General features: G+C 35.3%; 1 protein-coding gene across 2 annotated transcripts in view; it reads right to left on the reverse strand.

Moving 5' to 3' along the window:
• The window catches only part of NAA15 (N-alpha-acetyltransferase 15, NatA auxiliary subunit), an 80,221-nt gene that overhangs the window by 42,273 nt on the left and 19,669 nt on the right, over window positions 1-18,279 (reverse strand). For both annotated transcript variants that reach the window (XM_028102256.1, XM_028102254.2), the window contains exons 2-5: window positions 6,770-6,854; window positions 4,858-4,962; window positions 1,819-1,976; window positions 891-1,025 (exon numbers count right to left, since the gene is read on the reverse strand). In XM_028102256.1, coding sequence (XP_027958057.1) covers window positions 891-1,025; window positions 1,819-1,976; window positions 4,858-4,962; window positions 6,770-6,854 — 483 coding nt within the window. The remainder of the gene's footprint in view (window positions 1-890; window positions 1,026-1,818; window positions 1,977-4,857; window positions 4,963-6,769; window positions 6,855-18,279) is intronic.

Consider the following 18,279-nt stretch of genomic DNA (forward strand, 5'->3'; position numbering starts at 1 on the left):
AGTTGATTCAGGCAAGAATCACAATCGATGAATGTTAAAACTAGTGGTAAGTTTGATGAAGAATAGGCAAGAAAATCTCAAACTGTTTACTAAATACAAAGAGGAACAAGTAACAATTTTTTAGTAAAGAAACCTGGCAGACACCACCTTAACCAAGTAATTAAATGGAACAGACAGACCTTATGCTTCTCAATGTGATGAACTGAGAAGGGCTAAACATAACTCCTGTAGTTTCCTGCCAAAAATTCTTAATTATATCTAATAATGAAGAAACAGCAAAGAAATCCAAATTGATGGACATTCTACAAAGCACTTACTGTACTCTTCAAAAATTTCAATGTCATGAAATACAAAGTCTTCAAAACTTCCAGATTAAATCAGACTGGAAAGAATTGATAACTAAATACAAAGTATGCTTCCAGTAATGGGGGGAAAAATCTTAGAAATGATATAAATAGGACAATTAATACATTTTGAATATGGACTGTGGATTAGATAATAACAGTCTATCAATGTTAAATTTCCTAATTTTTTGATAATCTACACCATACTGTGTATAGAGTTAATAACTATAGAGTTATTCTTAGGAAGTATCACAATGACAGATTTAGGAGTAGAAGATCATGGTATCTGCATTACTCTCAAATGTTTCAGGAAAAAAATTTAAAAAGATAAGTAGATAATAGAAATTGTAAAGTAAATGTGTCAAGTATTAATAATCAGTTAATGTGACTGAACTCCTATCTGGAGTTCTTTGTACTATTCTTGCAACTTTTCTTGAAGTTTGAAACTATTTCAAAATAAAGAGTTTGCAAGTCTATATACACTTCTTTTTTATCATTATACTTAGAATTAGACCCAGTTTACTAGGTCTGGCTTCTGGCTGTTACCTGTTGTGTTTTCCTAAATTCTTCTAAAATCTTTGCTGCCATTTCATAATCTTCTAATAAGTGGTAAGCAATAGCATAACCAATCCATGATGCTCTCTGTGCAGGGCGAAGCTGAAGTAATTGATACCTCGTTTCCTTTAAAGGGGAAAAAAAACACATTTTTTTTTCTTAGGTTTACAGTGAAAGCAAATGCTCCTAAAAAGATCATATTAATTTACCCAACAATGCTGAGCAATTTGCAACACAATCCTGGGAATAATAACAGAAAACAGCTTCAGACATCCATATTGTGTAGCTTTATAGGAGCAAAACAATATTTGGTAAGAAGTACAATGAAGCCTCCAAGATAATCTTGTAACTGTTTTAAAACTTAAGACCAGACTGCTTTATTACTTCCTGAACTACTTAAAAAAAAGAGAGAGAGAGACAGGATGGAGAAGAGTACAGAAGAAAAACTTTTTTAAAAATACAGAGCCCAACTACTGAGTTAAGATCTATAGAAAACAACTGAGCAGGTACTACACATGGCTATACAGATCTAAATTAATAGACTGATTTAAGGGTTAAAATACAGACACAAAGAATAGTCTCAAACAGGCTTTCCAGAAAAAAGTGAGAACTAAAGGTTGTATTTACATGTTAATAGCAGACAAAGGCATTGCCTATTTGAGGAACATCAATGTTAATTTTCACTGAATTAACTCCATTCTACACAGTAATCCAATTCTGCCTCAGAGTAAAATAACTTATTTTAAAAATCTGATTAGTCCAGTCATAATATACACAATCACTACTAGGAAGAGATGAATAAGATTAAATTAAATTGTTTAAGAACGGAAAATTTTGTTTTCAGTAAGTACTCAAAAAAGTTTTAAATATTTTAATACTACTTTCCCCTTAGAATAAAACAATTGGCTATTTTACTTACCCTGTAACCCTCAAGATCTCTCATTTGAATCTGCAGTAAAGAAAGGTCCCTTAAGATTTGAAGATTGTCTTTATCCCATTTTAACGCATTCCTATAACACTTAATGGCTTCATCATATTTCTTGTCTGACCTCTGGAGAAGGCCATAAACATGCCAACCTAAAGGATTTAGTTAAGGACACAACCTACAAGTCAAGAAATAATATTCCAATAATATTCCTCAAGAAACTCAGAAAACTCCAGCTATTTATAAAATTCTAAGCTTTTTAAAAAAGGGAGAGAATATAAAGATAGAAGTTTAACACACTGGAAAACAACACAGCTTTTTGAGCCAAAGAAAATATGTCTCACCTGTCTTATTAGCTGTGACCTTGGTAAGTTACTTAGTCTTATGTTTCCTCAATTACAAAATGTAAATAGAAAGTTTATACAGCATAGTTTCATAACTAAACGGAAAAGACTCATACAAAATAAATACTCAATAAATGTTATGAATTATCTATTTACTGAGAGCAAGCGTGCATGCGCATGAGTGGGGATGGGGAGGGTGTGCAGTACACAGAGGGAGAGGGAGCATCCCAAGCAGGCTCTGCATCACTGATCTGGATCTCAGGACCCTGAGATCATGCATGACCTGAGCTAAAATCAAGAGTCGGATGCATAACCGACTGAGCCACCCAGGTGCCCCTGGAATTATCTTTACTTTTAAAAGAAAAAAGAGGGAATGGGTATATACATGACATAATTATTTTACATCATGTACTTTTCTTTAGCTAACAAGATCCTTAGTATAGAATGCTTAGTGCAGTACAAAGTTCCTAAAAGTCAACATAGAAGATAAAAACCACATATAAGATAAAAATTCACTTAGCAAATAATTATTAAAATATCTTAATAATCAGGGTGTAGGTGACCAAAATGGACTATTTCCCACATTCAAAAAATTTGAGGTCTAGTAAGGGCACAGATAAGTAAACTATAGTTGGTTGTAAAAGATGCTATAAAGGGGGGAATATGTAAATAATCCCACTCCCCTAATACAGGTCGTTTTCACTTTAGATCTTGATTACTGCACAGTCACCCATCCTCCTACCTTCAGTCTCTCTCTGCTTTTATGCTCTCCAGAGTAACCCTTCTTAAAAACAAACAAACAAACAAAAAACCCCACAAAATCAAAAGAAAACAATTCACTTCCCTTTCAGAAACTTGTAGTGTTTCTCTCTCAGATCAGATTTAAACTTTTCAATCTACCAACTTTTATGCCAGGGATCCTCAACAGAGTCAGTTAAATACATAATGTCCAGGATGGCACATGTAATTGAAAATACATATTTAATACCATAAATTTTATTTGAAAAATCCTTGCTTTCATACTATAAATGACAAAGTAAAGCTTAACACAATGTTCTCATTTGGCTGGTATATGTTTTTAAAAGCCTAAGACACACTACCCTTTATAATCTGGCCCCCATTACCTTTATTTCAGGATGTCATCACCTCTCGAGCACTGCTATCTTTTAACTGCCTCTAAACTTCACCTCCTAAAAATCTACACTTTAGGGGTTTAACACTTCTAAAAATTTAAAGAAACTTATATCCATCAAGAGGAACACAAATAAATTTAAGTAAATACATACAGAATACTACCCAATCATTAAAAATGATGAAAAAGTATCTACAACAGTCTTACTAATTAGTCCTTTTTACCCTAGAATTTCTGCTTACTCCCAACTCATTTCTGCTTTACTGGATTAGTGATAATTTTTGAACAAGCTGTAATGCTTTATGTAATACTCAAACATGTTTCTGTATATGCTTCCAGTAAGTACCTTCCTTCACCAGACTGTAAATTCCTCGACAGCAAAATCCCTAACTTTTCTTCATCTGTAGTGTGCCAGAGGTCTGGTAAACACCTCAAATTCTAAGTGTCTCAGCACTAAAAACTGTATCAGCTCACAAAATAGGTAAAGAAATATTTGTTAAAAAACTGTTTAAAAAAGAGCAACCCACAATTTTTTCTCTATCTTCCTTCAGACATTTGTACTTGTTCCTAACTTCACACTTAAAATTTATCTGGTATAGTACCTTGGCATTATCAGAAACTATGTTAAACATCTAATATATTTCATCATTAAATCCTCACACCACAGTGAGATGGATATGGTTATCCTCATTTTATATACTAGGAAACTAAGTCCTAAGATCCCAAAAAGATGAGGTGAAATTCAAACCTAAGGGAAGCATACTCCAAAGCCTGTGCCCTTCATCAGTATACTATTTGTCTACTATTCCTATTGTATATTTTTTTCTAAATTTGTAATGATGATGAAATTTGCAGGGTGCTTCTTTATTTGTAATTATGGAAGAGCTTTCATAAATATAGTACCCCCCTATCTGTGGGGGATAGGTTTCAAGACTCCCAAAAACTGCCTGAAACAACCAACAGTACTGAAACCTATGTATAACTATGTTTTTTCCTATACACACATACCTATGATAAGGTTTAATTTACAAAATAGGCATGGTAAGAGATAAACAACAATAACTAATAACAAAATACAACTATAATACACTGTAATAAAAAGTAATGTGAACATGGTCTTTCTTTCTCTTAAATATATTATACTGTACTCACCCTTTTCCTTGTGATGTGAGATGATAAAATGCCTACGTGATGAGATGAAGTGAGGTGAATGAAGCAGGCATTGTGACGTAGTGTAATACCACTACTGACCTGACAACGCGTCAGAAGGATCACGTGCTTCCAAACCGCAGTTGACCTCGGGTAACTGAAACTGCAGAAAGTGAAACTGCGGATAAGGTGGGACTAATGTACTTTAAAAGGAAAGTCCAATTTATCTGAACAGAAGAAATGTCAGAACAGGGTAGGTACATAAAAATGTTCATGAAGACAGCTGTTAATTCAATTTAAAACTTTGGAATTACACAGTAAGAGGAATCTAAGACTTCTGACTCCCAAATTGCTGTCTTAGCTTAAGACACCCCAATCCAATCCTTAAATGCATCTCAAAAAGGATACACACATGACTCTTCAAGTCATTTCTCAAACCTCTACGAACCAATTCATAAGCTTCTTCCTTTTTCCCCAAACAGTTCAATGTTAATCCTTTCATAGCCAGGGTTTCTGTTTTTAAAAAAAGAGAGAGAAAGAAAAGGAAGAAAAAAGAAAGTAATTAAACATTAAAAATAATCAACAAAGAAGTAATCAGAATCTCAAAAACAAATGTTACATTACCCTAAGAACTTAAACTTTCAAGATTATCTGGAAAACATTCGGACTTCTACAGAATTAAAATATTTTAAAATTTGACAAACCAAGGAAACACACATTTCTATAGTCTAGGCATCCCCAGATTTTTTTTTTAAATAAAAAGATACAAAGATGCATGATTATCTGGTAATTCATGTGCTAACAAGATACAATGACTCTATTACTGTTTTTCAAGGGAACTCCATGGAGTCATCTCATATAATCAATCACTCCTTTAAAGTACAGAAAACTTTACCTTAAAACAGACTTTATTTCTGTGAACTCAAGTTATATTAAGATTAAATTCACTGTTCAATGGTTAAACCATCCACATAAATTGTCTAACATTTCTGACTTTCATAAATTTTTAAATGATTCTTTGGGATTACTACCAAACACACAACAAAGAAAACGTCAGGCACCTGTCATTTACAATCAAAAGATTAACAGAGTTCAGAGAAATACTAAATTCTCAGATTAGGAAAAGAAAAAAGAGTTCTAATTTTATAACGTGCATGTTACGAAGCATACAAAGATTTTATTTATTTATTTGATAGAAGCACAGTGAGAGAGGGAACACAAGCAGGGGGAGCGGGAGAGGGAGAAGCAGGCCTTCCGCGGAGCAGGGAGCCCGATGTGGGGCTCGATCCCAGGACCCCGGGATCATGACCTGAGCCGAAGGCAGACGCTTAATGACTGAGCCACCCAGGCGCCCTGTCTATTCATACAAGTTTTACCAAACATCTTAAAGTACCTTAATTAACGAAACTCTGTACTGCCAGTGAGTCTAAGACAAACCATCATTTTATGTACTGTTAAAATACTTTCAATTAAATTACGGCACTTCATACAACATACCATCCACCTAACAAAAATTACTTCTTAACAAGGAAGAAAAAGAGATAAATTTAGGTGGTTTTATTCCCCCTGCTTTCCACCTTCAATTTTATTATAGTAAAAAATACACAGGAATAAAGAGAGCCGATAGAGAACTATTACTCTCTCCCTTTTCTTCGATACTAAGAGATTATCAAATTAATTACTGAAGAGCCATTTTTCCTAACTGTACAAATCAGACTTGCGAAAACTTAGTTTTCCTATGCATCTTCACAAGTTTAGCTACACACTCTCCTCTTACCCTACCAACATCTCACTGTCCAATCTTCTACCCTCACATAGGCAAAAGCTATGTAAATTTTCAGAACGTCACAATATACAAATCATGTCTTAAATATGACTGTCCTAAAAAACTAAGATACAATGCTGAATAAAAAGATGCTGGCTCATAAGCTAAGGACCAAATGGACACTTTCTAAATAAGCTTAATGTAAGAAAATCAAATTTCTCCAGCTCAACAAAAGTTCTAAAGCAAATTTTTCTAATATCTTAAATGAGCTTATTTATTAAATCTAAACATACCTGTCCCTACTATTTCCTCTGCCTTTCCTACAGCATTAATCTGCAAAGCAGGAATAAACCAGAAATCAAGTAGAAGGTGTTACAGTTTTCTTAACATTAAATTCAAACTACAGTATTAAAACATCTTCACACAAGAGTCAAAGAAGGTCTATTCTCTCTGAAAAATAGGGCAGCTGAGAGTAACAGAATCCAAATAAGTGAAGTCAAACAAGTTAGCAAAGCTTTATTTACTTACACTTACAAGTATGTTATTTACACTTACCTCCATGCTCTGCAAATTTGGGATTAGAGAGGATTTGTTTACAGAATTTCAATCCATTTCGATACTGTTTATGTTCGTAACATCTCTGTCAAAACAAAAACGAAAAAATAGAGTTTAGGAAGAAATGCAATTTTAAATTCAATACTAAAATTCTGATTACTAAATACACAGAATGATCAAATGTTATTTCCATATTCTCCTAAATCCCACTAAAATTCCAGTAAAAAAAAAAATACAGAAGATTCAAATACAGAAAGTAAAAGCAAGACAGACAGAATATAGGTTAGGAAAAATAAGAAATCATCAGCTCACTCCAAAATGTCCAGCAAGTGTTATAGAAAATGAAAACTGAAAGAAAATAAAGGTATGGAAATTGTATTTTAAAATAATATTTTCTTCTTACTGAAGAAAAGAAGTCTCTCAAGCCACATGGATGAACAAGTGGCATGCAAAATAATGAAAAAGAAAAAAAAGACCTATACCATGGCACATCATGATGAAATTTCAAAGCCTTGAAAATAAAGAAAAGCTCCAGAGGGGGGGAAAAAAGTCACATAAAAAGGATCTGTAATCAGATTATCACTGAAATTTTATTCCAAAATAATAATGGAATACGGCTAAAAACTAGAAAACATCTATACATAGCCTTCGAAATTCAGAGTGAAATCAAGTTTTGACCTAGAATGCTACACCCAGCCAAATTATCAATCAAGTTGTGAAAATGATACTCACAGGCTTCTAAGAAAGCTAAAATTTTATCTCTATGCATTCTTCCTTATGAAGCCATTAAAAGGAATCAAACAAAACAAGACAATATGGCACTTGGTAAATAAATCTAACACAGAAAAAAGAACTAGAGAACAACCACTCCAAAATAAAAAAGGAAGCCAAAGACCATCATGGAATAGGTTTCCAGTAAGGGCAAAATGAAACTAATATATTTCAGAATATGGAAATTATTATTTATAAGCAAATGATAAAAAATCAGACACATTTGGGGAAAATGAGCAATAGGTCTACAGAAAACCAACTGCATGAGCAAGTATTAACTCAGGAGAAATAAAGGCTTATATAAGAAAGTATGGTCTTAGTGTAATATTTAGCTTAACAGTGAACAATACATGCATAATTATAAAAATGTAAATATTCAGTGCCAGTTTATCAAAATGTTGTGATACAACTATGACAGGGTAATGAGGAAAAGGAAAGTGGACAAATGTGTGAATGATGTTCTAAGTCCTTCTTTTCCATAACCAGAAGTCAACAAATGTTTTCTAAAAGTCATGTACCAAGTACAGTGGTATATTACTAAGCAACAAGAAAGTAAATACCAAAAGAATATGGCTAAGAGAGTGCTTGATTCTGAAGTGGGAAGGTGAAAGGGTGAGGGGGTAGGGGAGAAGGGGACATATTTTTTTTTATCATGTTTTAGTGCTTTTGACTTTCAGGTATCAATGTGTGGTTTCACTAATAACAATTATTTTTTTAATTATTATTATTTTTTAAGTAGGCTCCATGCCCAGCGTGGACCCCAATGCAGGGCTTGAACTCACCCCACTGAGATCAAGACCTGAGCCAAAATCAAGAGTCAGATGCCTAACCGACTGAGGCACCCAAGTGCCCCAATAATTATTTTTTAAACCATTCTATTTGTTACAGGAAAAAGCCTGCATCTAAAAGATACAATAATCTATGCCAGAATTCACTGTCATAAATTTAAGCAAATTTTACTTACAACTATCATCAAAATCTGGGAGACTTAATGCAAATGATGACAAAATCACAGCAGGAAAAAATGTAGAAACAAAACAATGAAAATGTAAAATTTTACATTTGGCATCAAAGAAATCAACTGCTTAAGCTCAATGCTAGAGCAACTACAGAATTGTTCTATAACAACTACATACTCATCTTCTCTATTTTGCTGTTTCTCCTCTCAAACTTAATATATCCAAAACACAACTGAATTTTTCCCCCAGAATCTGTTCTGTACCAAGTCTTCAACATCTCAGTAGATGCTCTTCCCTCAACTCACCCAACCAGATGTGAAGAAGAAAAAAAACAAAAACAAACAAACCCCATTTATCTTTGGTGTTTTCTTTCACTCATACTTCCATCCTCTAGTAGGTACCATTAGTCCCAATTTCTCTACAATAGCTTCCTAATTTCCTGCCCCCCTCCCATAATCAACTATACACTCAACAGGCAGAGTTATCTGGGGATAAAAGGGAAGGGAAAGCAGAAGCAGTAACTCAGGGCTATCATTAATCATATGTAGTCAAAGAAACATAACAAAATAATTAAATTTCATGTTCCTATTTACTCAACAGAAAGCCTAACTACAGTGTGTTTTTCTTATAGTAATTAGGTATAGCTATAATGTAAACACTAGTTCAAAGGGACACTCCTGATGTGTCAATGTTTTCCAGGAACTATATACATACAAAGAACAGTTTAAGGGCATTATTCTTAAAATCCTCAATTAGCTTTCTGAAAACTTTTTTTTTTTTTAATTTTATCTAAGTAGGTTTCATGCTCAGTATGGAGCCCAACATGGGGCTTGAGATCAAGAGCTGATAAGAGTGGGATGCTTAACTGACTGAGCCACCCAGGTGTACCTCTGAAAATTTATTTCTGTAAAAATACAGTAAGGGAACTTCCACTTTTGGCCATGATGGAATACGTGAGGTTGAACTTGCCCTTCTACTTACTATAACAACAAAAATGGACAAAACATATGAAATAACTCTTGTCAGGCATTGTACAATAGGCAGCACAGGGTTGTGAACCATGCGGGGGGGGCGGGGATGACAGGCTTAGAAATGCCCCTGCTTTATAGATCATAGTACAAGAGAGAGGATCCCAAGCAGAGCACAATAGTCCACACAGAGTTGAAGAGACAAAGACTGAATGAAGTTTAATGAGGCCAACCAAATGATAAAGCAAATGCTGATGGAACTTTCAGAGAAAGAAATTTAAAAATCTGCAGGGGGTGCAAATGCATTGGTTGCTCAAAACTATGAGTGCTAAGTCTTGAATATGTAGAGGGAAACTTCATGAGGTCAAAGAATGACCAGGAAGCAGTAGGTTCAAGAATTTTCAGGGTTCACATGGTACTGAGAATTCCAAATAGCCAGAATGGAGTCTTCAATGAACACCCAAAAAATTCAGTAAATACTGCAAAAAGGTCTGCTGAGCAGAAGACAAAAACTAGCCCTAGAGTAAGTGTACTCTAGACCCACCCTAAACAAAGCCCTAGGCTGATATACAAGTACCTTCACTGTCTGCTATTAACAAAGTCCGACACTCTTTAAAGACAGATAAGTCATATAAAACAATGTAAAATTCATAAATACCCAACATCCAATAAAATATTATTATATAAGCTAAGCAAGAAAACATGATCCATAACCAGGAGAAATAAGAAATGATGAAATAATAAGGTCAAAATATCAAGACAACTAAATGCTCAAGAGTTTAAGGAAAATATAAACATATGAAAAGAGAAACAAAACATATAAAAAAACAACCAAATAGTCCTTCTAGAGGTGAAAAATATAATATATACAGTGAAAATGTCATCAGATTAAAGGTATTGACACCGTGGAAGAAAAAATCAGTGAAATGGAAGACACAGCAATAGAAACTACCCAAACTGAAGTATAGAGAAAAAAGACAGAAAAAAATCAACTAGCAGAGTCCCCATGCATCTGTTGCTAAAAATTGTTGAGTACTAAGTCTTAAATATGTAAGGTGAAACTTCATGAGGCCAAACAATGACCCTTCTGAACAAAAGAAAAATTCTAAAAGCATCACAAAGCTAAATGAAAAAGGTAAAACAATAAAGCTTCCCAATAAAGCATTTTAAATATCTTCATTATATGTTAGGTTGACAAGCTCCCTTATCCCTTCAACAGGAAAGTTTAAATGTTTAAGATGTTTTAATAAAAGGTAAGTCAGGGGCATGTGGGTGGCTCAGTTGGTTAAGCGTTTGCCTTCGGCTCGAGTCATGATCCCAGGGTCCTGGAATTAAGCCCCGCATAGGGCTCCCTGCTCAGTGGGGAAGTCAGCCTCTGCCTCTCCACCTGCTCAATCTCTCTCTCAAATAAATAAATAAAATCTTGAAAAAAAAAAAAAAGGGCAAGCCAGAGAAGACATATGCAATGCCCAACAAAGATCCTATATCTATATATAAAATATAAAGAACTCCTATAAGTCAATATCAAAAAGACAGTTCATTAAAAGATTGTGCAAGGAGGAGTGCATGGGTGGCTCAGTCAGTTAAGCATCTAACTCTTGATTTCAGCTCAAATCATGATCTCAAGGTCCTGGGATCAAGCCCCAAATCGGGCTTTCTGCTCAGCAGGGAGTCTGCTTCTCCCTTTCCCTCTGTGCACTTTCTCTTGCAAATAAATAAATAAAATCTTTTAAAAAAATTAAAAAAATAATTGGGGGTCTTGAAAAAATGCATCTGAAAGAGGTTATACTAACAGCCCATAAACACATTAGAGGTGCTTAATTACATCAAAATAAACAAAAATAAAAACATATCTTCACCAAAAGACAGGAAAAATGTGAACATTTATTAAAAGCTGAGATTACAAAAAAATACATGAAAGCAACAAAAAAATACCTAAAATTAATAACCTACCTGAACTAATAGTTCAGTAGTAGGTCAGCAAAAACTTAGTATCTTTTAATTTATTTTGGATTAAAAATTGCTTTTATATCTAAGGCTTAAATTTACCAAAGCCAATACCATAAATATGGTACAAAAGGAGTGTAGGTCTTCTCTGCTCAAGTAAACAAACCACATAAAATGTGATCACTATGTCATAATCCTAGCATTATATTTGTAGGTAATTTTTACATACTAGTAACATTATGAATGGAAAAATTTACTTCAAGGAATTAGTCAAACAGTGAAGAGCTACCTATGGAATCAAATAGCTCTGGTTTTAAAAACTGACTTCAGACAATAAACTAGTTATGTAGTCTTAAATACTTTGCTGAGTATCAGAAAGAGTCCTTAAATCCTGGAGATAACTTGCCAGGAAAAAACATGTAAAACAGTACTAACAGCTAATACTTATTGAGCATTTACTGAATGCCAGGTACTGTGCTAAATACTTTACAGGGAATACTCATTTAATCTCACAATGGTATGAAGTAAGCACTCTTTTTATCCTCATTTTAGATGAGATTATTTGAGGTCCAGGGAGATTATAAAATTTGGCCAATGTCACACAGCTACTAGGTGATGGAAAAAAAAGATTTAAACCAGACAATCTGGATTCAGAGCCATTACACCTAGCCATTACAACTACCTTTCTACTACAGTTGAGTAGTGTAGCATGGAAAAAAAAAATAGGAAGAAAAAAGTCTGTTTAAAAAAGAAAACCTCTAACACAAAAGATATAATGCCACTGTAGAAAGCAGAAAAAAAGAAAAAGAAAGAAAGAAAGAGAGAGAGAGAGGGAGGGAGGAAAGGAAGGAGGGAGGGAGGAAGGGGAAGAGGAAGGGAAGGGGAGGGGAGGGAGGGAGGGAGGGAGGAAGGAAGGAAGGAAATTAAGCTATATCCCATTACAGAGGCAAATGCTATTAACATTCTGATTTGTTAATAAGGTTTTAATCCAAAAACCACAGAAGTCTACTGTCCCACAGTATAAATGTGAACCTGTATAAATATAATTGATAACAAGCATATAAAAATCATAGATGTTTATATTCTTACTTGACATGCACAATGTGACTTTATTTTGTATAGTTGAACTTAAAATACTCAGGATTCCAGTTGTTTTTTTCTTGGTCTTACTGGAAATACCTTACATTGTTTACAGCACCACATTTTTCAAAGGGATTGCACACTAACATCTCATTTAATCTTCATGATACTCCTGTAAACTAAGAATAAAAGGTTCAATCCTTATTGTACAGTAAGATTAAGAAAACAAGCAATTTACCTAGTTACTGGCAAAATTTAGACTACATCCTAGGCCCTCTGAAGCTGAGAGCTCTTTCCATTATATATAGAAATTTTATAAATTTTATTATCATAAATGTTATTAAAGGCTATAGTTTTTGTTGGGGGGGGAGGAACCTGGGTAGCTCAGTCGGTTAAATGTCTGACTCCTGATTTCAGCTCAGGTCATGATCTCAAGGTCCTGACAGAATCGAGCCCCACACTGAGCTCTGTGCTGGGCGTGGAGCCTGCTTAAGATTCCCTCTCTCCCTTTTTCCCCCACCCCCAACCCCCACTCACGCTCCCTCTCTTTAAAAAAAAAAAAAAAAAGCCTATAGTTTTGGGGTGCCTGCTGGCTCCATCAGTAGAGCATTCGACTCTCTCAATCTCAGGGTCGTGAGTTCAAGTACCACATTGGGAATGGAGCCTACTTAAAAAATAAATAAAAATTTAAAAAGCTGGGGCACCTGGGTGGGGTCCTGGGATTGAGCCCTGCACCAGGCACCCTGCTCAGCAGGGTAATCTGCTTCTCCCTCTGCCTCTCCTGCTCCCCCTGCTTGTGCTCACTCTTTCTGTCAAATAAATAAATAAAACCTTTTTAAAAAATTTAAAAAGCCTATAACCTTTTAACAGATCTTCTAATCAAATTCAAACATTATCTCACCTTGTTTTTATTTTTTAAAGATGTATTTATTTTAGACAGAGAGAAGTGCATGGGGGGTGGGGGCGAGAGGCAGAGGAAGAGGGAAAATCTCAAGCAGACTCCTCTCTTGAGCACAGAGCCCAACTTGGGGCTTGTTCTCAGGACCCTGAGATCATGACCTGAACTGAAACCAACAGTCAGAGGCTTAACTGACTAAGCCACGCAGGGGCCCCTCACCTTGTTTCTTTTCTTACTTATTATTATAATCAAATAAATGGGCAATAAAAGTGTCAAAAGGTGAGAAAAATGAACACACAGAATAATTAACTAATTGGATAATTCCCCCACATAATTGAGTTTACCAAATGAAAATTAAACAACAAACTCCACTTTCTTTAAATGTGATAACAGTATACTACCTAGCTTTTTATTTTATCACACATTTCAGACCAATAATTAAGTTTCAATTCCTAATGATTATGTTCTCAATTAATAAAATCTGGCAGTCTTCCATATTAAAATTACACTCATTGTCATTAAACCAATTATCTCCTGTCAATGTGATCTGTAAAAATAATTCAAAATGGCATACATACTCCTCAAAAAACTGCTAAGAATTCATTTCTTCATACTCAAGAATCAGTATGTATTTAAGGAAATGGATCCCAATCATTTTCTCCTAAATGCACTACTTCTACAACAGGTCACTCATTACAAATGAAGAGTAGTATTCCTAGTTTAATAGAAAAGATAACAACAAATATAAAATATATAAAAATTCTTTTTTTGAACCATTCAAAAAGATGTACAAAATGAAAAAAATAGATTTGCTTATTTTTCAAATCCCATGTAACACTAACACTAAAGTTAATTCTACAGAACTATATAAAAGGAAGGCATCATGACAAGATTCTTAATGCCTTAACCAATCCCATAGGCTGAAAGTTAAGTTCTTAAGGAACTTTTACTTAGGAAAAGATGCAAAAATATTATATACAGTATACTTTGAAGAAAAGTTTTATATTCAATTTATTTAAAACAGGTTTTCTAAAACATCATGATAGACATTAAGCTCTCTACAGTGGAATCATCCATAAATAAAACTATAAGTCTACAGGGGCGCCTGTGTGGCTCAGTCAGTTCAGCATCTGACCCTTGATCTCAGCTCAGGTCTTGATCCCAGGATTGTGAGTTCAAGCCCAGCATGATGACTGTTTAAAAAAAGAAGTAGTCTACAATCCTATCTCTAAAACTCTTGTATTTGGGAGTTCTTGAAATTTCAAAACTATAAGGGTTTCCCTTGGTATGGAATGAATGCCACAGTGCTCTATATGTTCTCTTGCCCATAACATGGGTATATGTTAATTCAAAATTAGACATAACAGTTTCAAAAATACTAGAACATTGTAGACTATTATCTTCCAGTAGGAGTTAAATTTTAAAATACTAACACTATGCTCTAGAAAGGGTAAAGCATGGGGCACTGCGGTGGCACAGCTGATTAAGCCTCTGACTCTTGGTTTGACTCAGATGGTGGTCTCAGGGTTGTGCGATAGAGCCCCACATTGGGCTCCACAGTGAGCATGGAGTCTGCTTGATATTCTCGCTCCCTCTCCCTCTGCCCCTCCTGCTTGTGCTCACTTTCTCTCTAAAAATAAATAGATCTTAAAAAAAAAGTAAAGAAAAATAGGATATAATTAGAATAGAATAAATTGTCCTAATATATAAAAAACCCCATTGTGCTAAATACACTCTGAGACTCCTGCTTCCAAATGTATAGGAATAACTGACACAAATAATACTTCTGGGGGGAAAAAAAGAAAAAGAAAAAAAGATGAAACTTCTGCCAAGCATAAAACTAGTTAGGAATATGAAATAATTATTTTCAGATGTTGGATGACAGCCAACACAAGACTGTGATCTCAGAAGGGAATCAAGGTAAATCCCAAGAAAATCCTTTTTTCTGCCTAGAGGCATTTTCCAGACTACAGAATGGGGGGTGGGGGGGGGCACAGACAAAAGATGGCAGTCTCACTGATCTAAGCAGATAATCTGAGTTAGAAAGTGCTCCCATAGCTAGAGTTTATGGGGCAGGGTATCAGAGAAAACTGTACAAAGATGAAGCTTTGGAAATCTGCCCAGGAATCTTTAGTCAAACACACTTTAAGATTTTATTTATTTATTTGAGAGCCTGGAAGAGAGAGCCACTGCGTGTGCGGGCAAGCAGAGGAGGGGAGAGGTAGAGAATCTCAAGTGACTCTGCACTGAGCGTGGAGTCTACATGGGGCTCGATCTCACAACCCTGAGATCATGACCTGAGTCAAAATCAGGAGTTGGATGCTTAACTGCTGAGCCACCCAGGCACCCCTGAATCTTTTGTCAAATATTAAGCTGAGCGGGTTCACTGAAAGATTCTACAGAAGCTAGGAAAAAACAACTATCAACTAGCATGAGCAGAACAACTATTGGTGCTCATTCATACATGGATGGGAGGAGACATCTGAGTTCCTAACATCCAGTTAGAGACTTCACTGAATACTCCAAGATTCAGTAGAGACCCAGAAAGCCAACATTTTAGGAATAAGGCTAATCTAGACCCACTTTTATTAAAGCCTTAAAACAAGCCCTGGAGAGAAGCTGATGCACAAGCAAATTAACTGTCAAAACAAAACTCTATTAAGAAAGCCAATGGGATCCAGATGTTCAATGTCCTAGTGTCTATATAACCCAATATTATGAAAAAACAAAAATTATTAGAAAGGTGAAAAAGCAAAAATTGTGACCCATGACATACAGGGGAAAAAAAATCAACAGAAATTCAAAAATGATGATGATGGAAGTAGCAAAGACTTTAGAACAGTTAACTATTACATAATATTAAAGGACTAAAAGGAAAACATGGACCCAATCAAAAAACAAACAGAAAATCTCAAAAGAAAAATGGAAATTTGGTGGTGAGGGGGAGGGACCTGGCTAGCCTCAGTCAATAGAGCATGTAACTCGATCTTAGGGTCATGAGTTCAAGCCCCACATTGCGGGGAGCGGAGAGAAAGAACGAAAAGAACAGAAGGAAGGAAGGAAGGAAGGAAGGAAGGAAGGAAGGAAGGAAGGAAGGAAGGAAGGAAAGGAAAGGAAAGGAAAAAGAAAGAAAGAAAGACAGACAAAGAAAGAAAGAAAGACAAAGAAAGAAAGAAAGAAAGAAAAAGAAAGAAAGAAAGAAAGACAAAGAAAGAAAGAAAGACAAAGAAAGAAAGAAAGAAAGAAAGAAAGAAAGAAAGAAAGAAAGAAAGAAAGAAAGAAAAAGAAAGGGAAAGAAAGAAAGAGAAAAAAGGGGTGCCTGGCTCAGCCTGTGGAACATGTAACTTTTGATCTTGGGGTTGAAGGTTTAAGCCCCATGTTGGGTATAGAGATTACCTAAAAATAAAATTTTTAAAAAGTATATATTTAAAACACAGGAAAAATGGAAACTTAAAAATACAGACATTGTAGAATAAAAAATACCAAAAAGTGAAAAGTTAATCATATAGATTTAAAATATAGATACTGCAGTGAATTTGAAGCCAGTGCAGTGAACATAAAACCAATGAGACAGGGCGTCTGGGTGGCTCAGTTGGTTAAGCGACTGCCTTCGGCTCAGGTCATGATCCTGGAGTCCCTGGATCGAGTCCCGCATCGGGCTCCCTGCTTGGCAGGGAGTCTGCTTCTCCCTCTGACCCTCCCCCCATCTCATGTGCTTTGTCTCTCATTCTCTCTCTCTCTCAAATAAATAAATAAAATCTTAAAAAAACAAAACAAAAAAATGAGACAACATAAAGTGGCTGCAATGAACGTGAAAACGTATCAGAAATGATCCAAAATGGAAGCCGCAAGAGGAAAATGAAGAGGGTAGCAGGGAAAGAAAACAGAGAAACTCAATGACCTGTGGAATAACAAGTAGTCTAATAGTGGAACACATACATGTAACAGGAGCATCAAAAGGAAATAAAGACTGAAGTGGGATAAATACAAAAAACTGCAAATGTGGGGAGCCTGGGTGGCTCAGTCAGTAAAGCGTCTGCCTTCAGCTTAGGTCATGATCCCAGAGTCCTGGGACTGAGCCCCTCATCGGGCTCCCTGATCAGCGGGAAGCCTGCTTCTCCCTCTCCCGCTCCCCCTGCTTCTGTGCTCACTCACTTGCTGTGTCAAATAAAGAAATAAATCTTAAAAAAAAAAAATGCAAATTTGATGAAAACTCTAAATCCACAGATCCAAGAATCTCAACAAATCCCAAGCAGGATAAACCGAAAAAAGATGGGAGAAGAGAGGCACATCACAATCCAATTGCTGAAAAGTAACAACACAAGAGAAAATTATGGAACTAGTTAGAAAAAAGCCTGTATTATAAAAGAAGGTCTCCAATTATGCCAGCTTCTACCTTAAGAAATTAGAAAACTAAGAGCAAATTAAACTCCCAAGTAAGCAGCAAGGAAACAAAAAAGGTTAAGAACAAAATCAATGTAATAGAAAAAAAAACTGTGGAAATCACTGAAACCAAAAGCTAGCTCTTTTGAGACCAATGTATTTGATAAGCTCTAGCGAGAAACAGGCATAATCACGAAAGCGCAGAGTACGGTAAAATAACTAGAACCCCAGCTTTCTAGCCAGAGGATGAAAAGAGAAGACTCAGTGAAACAAAAAGTACCAAGAATATCACAAAGAAGGAGGAACTAGAGAAAGCACCCCCATAGTTACTTATGGCTCACCCCTAAACTGCACATGCTTGGATGTGATCCTATTCACGACACTGAAGACTGAGAAATGAAGTAACAGATACGCTGTCCAGGACTCAGACTAGTTCCTGGGTGGCACAACAACAGGATTTTAAAACTGACTACAAAGATTTTAAAAACTGAACTGATACTAGAA

The sequence above is a fragment of the Eumetopias jubatus genome, unplaced genomic scaffold (genome assembly GCF_037043125.1).
Source record: "Eumetopias jubatus isolate StellerSeaLion01/CBP00866 unplaced genomic scaffold, mEumJub1_p1.0 scaffold_2, whole genome shotgun sequence".
Taxonomy (NCBI): domain Eukaryota; kingdom Metazoa; phylum Chordata; class Mammalia; order Carnivora; family Otariidae; genus Eumetopias; species Eumetopias jubatus.